The 9,328-nt window shown below is 47.1% G+C and overlaps 1 protein-coding gene across 5 annotated transcripts in view; it reads left to right on the top strand.

Moving 5' to 3' along the window:
- The window catches only part of Arsg (arylsulfatase G), a 126,758-nt gene that overhangs the window by 85,515 nt on the left and 31,915 nt on the right, over positions 1-9,328 (top strand). For all 5 annotated transcript variants that reach the window (XM_029546042.1, XM_029546043.1, XM_029546045.1 and 2 more), the window contains 2 exons: positions 3,591-3,787; positions 5,264-5,344. In XM_029546042.1, coding sequence (XP_029401902.1) covers positions 3,591-3,787; positions 5,264-5,344 — 278 coding nt within the window. The remainder of the gene's footprint in view (positions 1-3,590; positions 3,788-5,263; positions 5,345-9,328) is intronic.

Genomic DNA, 9,328 nt, shown 5'->3' on the forward strand with positions numbered 1-9,328 from the left:
TGGCTGTCCTGGAACTCACTCTGTAGACCAGGCTGGCCTCAAACTCAGAAATCCACCTGCCTCTGCCTCCCAAGTGCTGGGATTAAAGGCATGCGTCACCACACCAGGCCTAAAGAAAACATTTTAAAAAGTAGAAAGCAGGCCCTATCTGTAGTGAGCAGTCATTACCTAGTGCCACCATTGATGATGGGTGAGCCAGGAAGGCAAGCCTGAGCTATCAGATCTTTCCAGTTTGGGGGCGAGGGGAGACAGGAAACTATCTTAGAATGTTAGAGACTACTAATTAAAAAAAAAAAATCAGGAGAGGGCTGGAGAGATGTCTTAGCGGTTACGAGTATTGGCAGCTCTTCCAGAGGACCAGGGTTCAATCCCAGCACCTACAACTGTCTGTAACTCCAGAGGATCTGCCACCCTCATGCAGATATACATGAGGTAGAGCACCAATTCACATGAAATAAAAGTAAATAAATCATTAAAATAATAATAATAATAATAATAATAATAATAATAATAATAATAATAATAATAAAACAGGGCTCCAGGTGGCTCAGTAGATAAAGGCACTTGCTGCTAAGCCCCATAGCATGAGTTGAATCCCCGGGGTTGTGTGAGTGGAAGGAGAAAACCAACTCCTAAAAGTTGTTCTTTGACCTCCACACACCATGGCACCTCTGCATCAACTAAATTAATGTCCAAGACAGCAAACACTGCAGGTGACAACAGAATCCACCCCACCGTGTGTGAGGGCTGCTGCTGTACGTCCTTTTCCTGGCCTGGCAAATTGCGGGTAGAAGTGCGATTGCTTCCATCTTCCAAGGTCTCCAACTCCTCAAGGACAGTGGAACACTTCTCTTCGGTTCATAGCCGTAACTTAAGTAAGGGATGGAGGGTTAAAATGGCGTCATCTCAGGATAGCTGAACAGACCAACTCCTGACTGTGCAGGAGATCCTACAGCCCTTGCTCAGCCATGTTGGACTTTTCTAGAGACACCATCAAGGAGAGCAGATGTGTCAGGTGAGGTAGACTTAGTTGTCTGTGTGTGCGCTTCAGAATATACCCCGCTACTTCAGATCTCAGAGCAACATCCCGGGATCTTAGAGGTGGCACCTGAACAATCCTCCAGATATCCGATGAACACTGCCAGTAGTTTTTCTCAGACTGCTGACAGAGACGGAGCCAAGCTTTTCTGATCTGGAAGGTTGAGCGTCTCCCAGCTCCCTACAGCTTGGGGATGGTTCTAGTTCCCTTTGCCCTGCGATGAGCAGATGCTTCATAGTTGGCGAGGGCAGTTTCCTGTTGTTTTAGAGTCTCAGCCTTCTAAGCAGGAGGAGTGACAGCTGGCTGGGGCTGGGGACTGTGTAATGCTTGCTCTACAGGGGTGTTGGAGCCTGGGCATCCGTCAGTTAAGGAATGCATTGAAAGACAAACCAACTGATATTCTCTTAGTATCAAATTAAAAAGAAAAGGAGTGAAGAATTAGCCATTTCCCTAACTAAAGTAATGAGTCATTGGCTTTTAAACTTTACAGAAGGCAGTCATAGGGCATGCAGGCTTCTTTAAGATTTGACCTGCCAATCCATCCGTGACTTTCTTCACTGTAGCAAGCAGAAAAGTCCCCTGGACCTGCCCACATCCGTGCTGGCTAGTTTTATGTCAACTTGATACCAGCTAAAGTCATCCCAGAAGAGGAAACTTCAATAAAGAAAATTCCTCCATAAGACTTGGCTGAAGGCAAGCCTTGCCGGGTATTTTCTTAATTAGTGGTTGATAGGGGAGAACCCAGCCCATTGTGGGTGGAGTCATCCCTGGACTGGTGGTCTTGGGTTCTATAAGAAATCAGGCTGAGTAAGCCAGTAAGCAGCACCTTTTCATGGCCTCTGCATCAGCTCCTGCCTCCAGGTTCTGCCCTGCTTGAGTTCCTGTCCTGACCTCCTCCAGTGATGAACAGTGATGTGGAAGTGTAAGCCAAATAAGTCCTTTCCTCCCCACTTTGCTTTTGGTCCTGGTGTTTCATCACAGCAACAGTTATTGTAACTAAGACAATGATCTGCCTTCTACTTGGACCTACTTGTCAAATCTACCAGAACATGTGTGGTTTTTTAGGCATCAGACAAAGTGGCATGGGCTCTCTGGAAGCATGGAACCAACCAGTCCTATGTTGCTTACTGGGAAGAGAGCACAGAGAGTTGGCCATGTAAGGGTCGGTCAGTTAGGCAGAAGAATAGATGTTGACTTGGTGTGTTCAAAACCAGAGTCTTCTAGGAAATCTGGTGTGTGGTCAATACCCAGGATGTTATTCCTGTATTTCTATGTCTCTTATACTTCGCAAGTTGACACCCATGCCCTTAGTCACACAAGACATATTTAACTTTATGATATAAGCTGTCATTTACAAAGTACACAATCAAGTTTATGAAAGACAGCAGAGGAGGGGGATATGGTAGCACACGCCTGTGACCTCATCATTCCATTCATGGGTCGAATGCAGGAGGAGCTTGAATTCAAGGTAGCTGGGGCTTCATAGCAGACACGCAGACACACACATGCACACACGCATACAAATCTTATGTTTTAAGTGAGTTTATGTTCAGTAGCATTCGTAGACACCATGTGTGTATGTAGCCTAAGGGGATGGTGTGTTGAACACACCTTCTCCAAGTGGGATATTACTAGGATGTGGGAACCTTTAGGTCTTGGTGGGGTCAGGAGGATGGAGCCCCTGTGATTGGATTAGTGTTCTTACCAGGTAAGGATAAGACCTGTTTCTCTCTCTAGCATGCCATTCCCAGAACTCCCAGCTCAGCCCCCTAAATCTGTACTCAATTTCAGTTGCTCAGCTACCCTCAATCCCAGCTCAGCATCCCCAACTTCCCCCCTGTAGAAGTGGCCTGTGGTCACTCCACCCGAGATCTCACATGGCCGGTTGGCTTTTTTCTCTCTGAAGCAGGGCAGGCTACCCCCCCCTTGTGTCTCCTGCTTGCCTCTGGGGGGACCCAGAAGTCCCACCTATTCCTTCTGCTCAGCAATTGGGCTCATGACATCCTTACTGATAGACCAAGAACCAACTGGAGAGCAGGACCTTAGCATCAGAGCCATCCCAACACCCATATGCATCTTGGGATTCCTTGTGGCTATATCTCCTGGAATTCACATGGTGCTCCAGATCCTTGGACTCTGAAGTGCAGCACAGAGCACAGGCTTTGCTCTAGGCAGACTTTGAGTTTAAATCCAGGCTGTTTATTACTAGTGGCATAACCTAAAGGAAGTCCTTAAATCCCTCTAAATTTACGGTTCATTGCCTGAAAGGAGAAACTGGGGTTACCCTGAGGATGGACCTGGACATCAATCCTGTATAATACCTCTTACTATTACAGAATACTAGCCATCATTACAGTGCATTACTTTTCTAATCAGCTAACCAGTTGGTTTACACATTTTCTTATAATTAGACAAATGAATTATCCATGAGCCCACGGGTTGGTCCTGTGGTAGGGTGGTGGTAGAGTTTCTCTGAGGTCGGGAAGGACTGCTGAGATGCTGGACAAGACCAGCCTCTTACAGAGGCTCTGAGTTTTCCCATTTATTCCAGCACCAGTGGAAGACCCTTCCTGCTCTACGTGGGCCTGGCCCACATGCATGTGCCTTTGTCTGTAACTCCACCATTGGCACACCCACAGAGGCAAAGCCTGTACCGTGCAAGTCTCCGGGAGATGGACAGTCTGGTAGGGCAGATCAAGGACAAAGTTGACCACGTGGCAAGAGAAAACACACTCCTCTGGTTTACAGGTAAGGTAGAAATGTCCAGCTGCTCAGGCTGGTATCTGAAATATAGCCATACAAGGGTCTATGGAGAGCAGTGTCTGTCATGTGACGTTTTTAACAGGGAAGGGACTTGCTGTGAACTTGAGGCCCTGATGATATTCATTTGCCTGACCTCTGAGCACGTTGTCTGTCGGGTTCTGCAAGACCTGGTCACAAGAAAGGTTGGTGCTGACAGAGCACATACTTGGCTGGTCCCACAGCTGTTGACTAGGATCCTCTGACTATTCACTCTTCTGGTTAAAGAGTGGCTTTGCCATTGTGAACTTGTGTAGTCCTTTTCTATTTCCTCTCTGGTCCCAATGATTGTGGTTGCTACTGGTCTTATATGTAGTCAGGTGGCCCCAGAAGAGCTGAATTAACTATCCCTTTAAAGGGTTCACATTTAGCTAGATATGATAGTGCACAATACTTTTTAGAATTCTAGCGCTTCAGAGTCTAAGGCCTGATTTCCAGTTCAAGGCCACAATGGGCAGTATAGTAAACTTGAGGCTATTTTGGGCTATATACAGCAAGACACTGTCTCAGAAGAATCCAAAGGGGTATGTGTGTGTGTGTGTGTGTGTGTGTGTGTGTGTGTCTGTCTGTCTATCTGTCTGTCTGTCTGTCTGTCTGTCTCAGAAGAATCCAAAGGGGTATGTGTGTGTGTGTGTGTGTGTGTGTGTGTGCGTGTTGAGGGATATTCCATAGATATTTTGTGCCTCAGGTTTCTTTTCTTTCTTTTTTTTTTTTTTTAAAGATTTATTTATTTATTATATGTAAGTACACTGCAGCTGACTTCAGACACTCCAGAAGAGGGCACCAGATCTTGTTACGGATGGTTGTGAGCCACCATATGGTTGCTGGGATTTGAACTCAGGACCTTTGGAAGAGCAGTCAGTGCTCTTACCCGCTGAGCCTTCTCACCAGCCCCGTGCCTCAGGTTTTTATGTAGCAGAGCGGCAGCTACTTTGGATTAAGTTGAAACCTCATTTTGAATATATGCTGCTGGGAGAGTTGAATCTATTCCACGGATACTGCGAGTTTGAAAGATGTTGGATTTGGATCTAGGTGTATTAAGGACGCTTAGTGTCAGTTGCTGGGCTGAGGCTAATGACATAGTGGACTGCTAACATTAGGTAAGTGGGATGTGAGGGGAGAGGTTAGGGGTGGAGCTCACTGGGTCAAGGCAAGGCCCACCCCCTCTGGGAGCCTAGTAGAGATGGGCTCACTGACAGAGTTTTAGCTGAGTAGGGATCTGAAAGCCCAGCACTTTGGGAAGCAAAGGAAGTCTGTGGCTCCGCCATGCACTGACATTCATGTTGTCAACGAACACTTTACATATAGAGAATCATGGTTGTCTTTCTGTCTGAGGCCTGCTATGTACAGAGTAATGACCAGCAAGGGGGTCAGAAGAGGTCAGAGACCCACTGACCAGATCCTGTTTCTTTTTCTGGTTTCCAGGAGACAACGGCCCATGGGCTCAGAAGTGTGAGCTGGCAGGCAGCGTGGGTCCCTTCTTCGGATTGTGGCAGACCCATCAAGGTATCAGAGAACCTCATTCAGTGTGATTAGATCCCACGTGGGAAGCTGAGTGCTGGCTGTGTATGGGGTTTTGTCTTGGGGACAAGCTGCCTTGCTCTGGCTTTCAGGACACGAGTGAGCATGTGTATTCATTGTGGCTCATCTCTTTCTGTCCTTTCTCTCTATTCTTCCCTCAAAGCACCAGGCTTTGTCCTGACAAACCAGTCCATAAACCTTCCAGTCCATATGCTTTGCCTTAATTCATTTGGCTGTGTGTCCTCTTTCTCTGCCCTTCACTTCTCCCCCCCCCCCCCCCCCCGACACCTTGACCCCTTCCGTTCAACCATTAGTTCATATGATCTAGTCAAGAAATATTTGGCACACAGTTCCTTAAGGTTGGGATTTGGTATTGCGGCTGTTTTGTTTGGCTGGGTCTCAATATGTGGCTTTGGCTGGCCTACAACTTACTTTGTAGATCAGGCTGGCCTGGAATTCACAGAGGTCCTCCTGCCCGTGTCTCTGGAGTGCTAGGGTTAATGGTGTTTGCCACCCACGCCCGAGCCTTTGCAAGGCTATTATAGATACCATCGCTTTACCTTGTAACAGAGGGTAACAGCAATGGCTTCACTTACAGACGAAAAGAGGATCCCAAAGAAATCCTCTGTCATCGGTCACACTATTGATGAGAAGGTGCCGGGTTTGCCTCTGTATTCAAAGTTGCTGTCTCCACACACCCAATGGCTTCCTGCGGCCATTTCTGGCTCCGTGTAAACATACTTGAGCCTAAAACTCATCTCCCATCTGCTCTGGAAATGTTTCCAACAAGGAAGGACCTTACCAGCCACTCTGAAGATGGTCTGGTGCATGGAGCAAAGGTTTGAAAAGTTCCGTATGCCTCTTGATGCACAGCCTCCTCTTGGAAGCAGCTGTTTCAGGGAACTCATTAGCCAAGGGCACAGTGCTTGTACACGATGCTCATTGCAGTGGGTCAGAGACTTAGCTGGACACAGTTCAAGTACTCAGCGAGGGGAGTGTTTAAAGGAGTTCTATCCATTTGGAGAGACCAGCAAAGAAACAGTAAGTGGATGGACGTTGATTGACTTGGAAATATTTACATCAAATAGCTTTTCAGTGATTGAGAGAAACTATAAAATAATATGCGAAGCATATGCACGTGCTTTGTGCAAAGTATGGCTCTATTACATAAAAGCAAGCCCATGTCTTTGCAGAAAAATCTTGAATGTGGTATCACAACTACAGGAGATTAGTGGTGAGTCCTCTGAGTTTAAGAGGGAGTTTACATGTGATTCGTAATCCTTCCCTCCCATGATGAACTGTTACTGTTTCATAAAAAAGAAGAAGAAGAAAAAAAAGAGGGATTGGAGATGTAGCTCAGGGTTAGCGTGCTTGCTTAGCAATGTGAGTTTGCCATATAGCACTGAAAAATAAACATTAAAGTCGTGTTGGTATGAAGTTGAATGGGGCTGTAGCTCAGTCTCTAGAGAGCTGGCCCAGCACATAGTTCCATCAGTAGGGTGCTTGCCTAGCATGAGCTTAGTTAGTAGGGTGCTTGCCTAGCATGAGCTTAGTTAGTAGGGTGCTTGCCTAGCATGAGCTTAGTTAGTAGGTTGCTTGCCCAACGTGTAGGTCTGTCTTTTGTTCAGTCTCCAGCATCACATAAACGAAGTGTGGTGGTTCGTGCCTGTAATCTCAGTAGCCAGAAGGTAGAGGCAGGAGGATCAGAAGTTCATGGTCACCCTTGACCCTATATAGTAAGTTCAAGGCCAGCTGGGATATGTGTGACACTGTCTCAAAACAACGATAAAAATGAAATAAGATGGGTTCTGCCCTTCTTTCCTGCTCTGAGCATTTGCTTAGCACCTGCTGTTTCCTGTTCTACTCATTGAGCATCTGCTGTATGTCAGGAACAGCATCCCCCCCCCCCCCCGGGATACAAAGACTAACAAAACCTCTGACCTGAAGGAAACCGGGACTGTACTAGCATTTCTGAGGCTGGCTTGAGTAGACACAAGATCCTGTGAGGATCTTGCTAAAATGAAGTTCAACCTAAGAGGTCATCAATTGATGGTGGCAGTTTTGCATTTCTGTGGCACTCTAGGACAGTGCTGATATCACTGGCCACTTTGAGAACCACAAGCCTAGAACATTGTTGTCTATGATACCTGAACCTATAATTTATATCTCTGGACCCATGGCTCCCCAAGTTGGGCACAGTGGTACAGTGCTTGTAATTTTAGCACTCAGGACACTGAGGCAGAAGGATTGCCACCAGTTGGAGATCAGCCTTGGCTCCATAGTGAGTTCAAAGCCAGTCTGAGATATGCAAGGAGACTGTCTCAAAAAGGCAAACAAATAACAGAGTATAACAATAACCGCAGTGTTAAAAACAAAACAAAACATTGTTCCCTGGGTTGTTACCTATGTGAATTCTACACAGGAAAATAGAGCCTGTGTGTGTGAGCTTGTGTGTGTGTGTGCACGCGTGTGTGTATGTGCCTATGTGTATATGCTCATGTGTGTGTGTGTGTGTGTGTGTGTGTGTGTGTGTGTGTGTGTCTGCTATGAAGCCACAGATACGTTGAATTCAAGCTCTTCCTGCATTAGCCCCTGAACTCGGATATCCTAGGCATGTGCTACCTACCATATCTAATACACTAAGCATTATTCACAAGGGAAGCAGAATTGGATGCTAGAGTCGGGAGAGAACTTGAAATCTGTGTTCTTACTCACTTTCCGGTAGGAACTGGAGGCTGAGGAGGTCTGCTCCAGGTCAACTGGTGATGGAAGAGGGTCAAGTGATCTGGGTTCATTCCACAGCCCATGTGACTGTGGTTGCTCCCACCTTTCAAAACCTGATCTCTGCTTAGCTGTCTGGAAAATCCCCGTCTTGTTTCCTTGAACTACGTGGTTGTCAAGGAAAACATCACCAGCCCCCCCCCCGCCCCCAAATCATTCTAAGCCAGTAGGGGGAGGGATGGAGAGATAAAGAGGCCTATTGGTTTGGGGGCTTCACTTGGGAAGCATTGTAATAGGGATGGGAAACTTTGATCTTCCATGTTGGGAGGCGATAGACCCTCTTCATGAGTAGAATCAGATAGAGGCTTTGCACAGGCTGCCAGTGTGGTGTGTGGGACTCCTACCAGGAACTCCCTAAGACTCAGTTTTGTTTTGTTTTGTTTTGATAGCAGAACCAACCTGGTCATCCCTCTCTGAATGGAGACTGGAACAAGCCCTCAGAAGGACTTTCCTACAGAACTATCAGGCAAATGATGCGTGAATGAGCTCAGAGTGTCCCGTGACCTTGTCTCAGGAAGCTGCTCAGAGCTGGGGTCAGCTACCTTCTTGTTAGACGGTTTTGGGCAAGGCTTTCTGGCAATTTTTTCTGACTTTGGTCACAACACTTGGATTGGTGAGGGTGTCAGAGCTAGGTGCCATTCTCTTGTCTTTAGAGTTCTCAAAGTGAACCTTGTCTGAAAAAAATATGTCAGAGTCACTCTCCCCACGCCGTAACTCCATTCGGCTTCCTAAGCCTTCCTGCAGCTGAAAGGAAGCTTGTGTGAAGAACTGGGTCCCGCTGGACCACCTGTGCCTCCTGACCTAGGTTTCTGGCCTTGGAAGCCCACACCTCCCGCTATGAAGCCAGTCTCAAGAGCCCATGAAAGGGAAGACAATGTTTTTGCAACGGAGTAGGACAAACAGTCCTGAGAGCCTCGCTTCTCTCTCCCCAAGCCAGTTTGCTGCGTCAGACCACATGCTACGTTCCCCTGCTCCCAGGGCCCCCCTCCTCATCTTCCATTTCTTTCTTGGCTAGTCCATCGGGCTCAGCTGATGCGATGAGGCAGCGTCTCCTGGAGTCATCTTTTCACCCTGTGCTAGAGTCAGGATGCTCTGCATGGCAGGGTTCCTGCCTTATGGGGATGAGAAGGAACTGAACAGGGTGTGTGTGTGTGTGTGTGTGTGTGTGTGTGTGTGTGTGTGTGTGTG

The sequence above is a fragment of the Mus pahari genome, chromosome 14 (genome assembly GCF_900095145.1).
Source record: "Mus pahari chromosome 14, PAHARI_EIJ_v1.1, whole genome shotgun sequence".
Taxonomy (NCBI): Eukaryota; Metazoa; Chordata; class Mammalia; order Rodentia; family Muridae; genus Mus; species Mus pahari.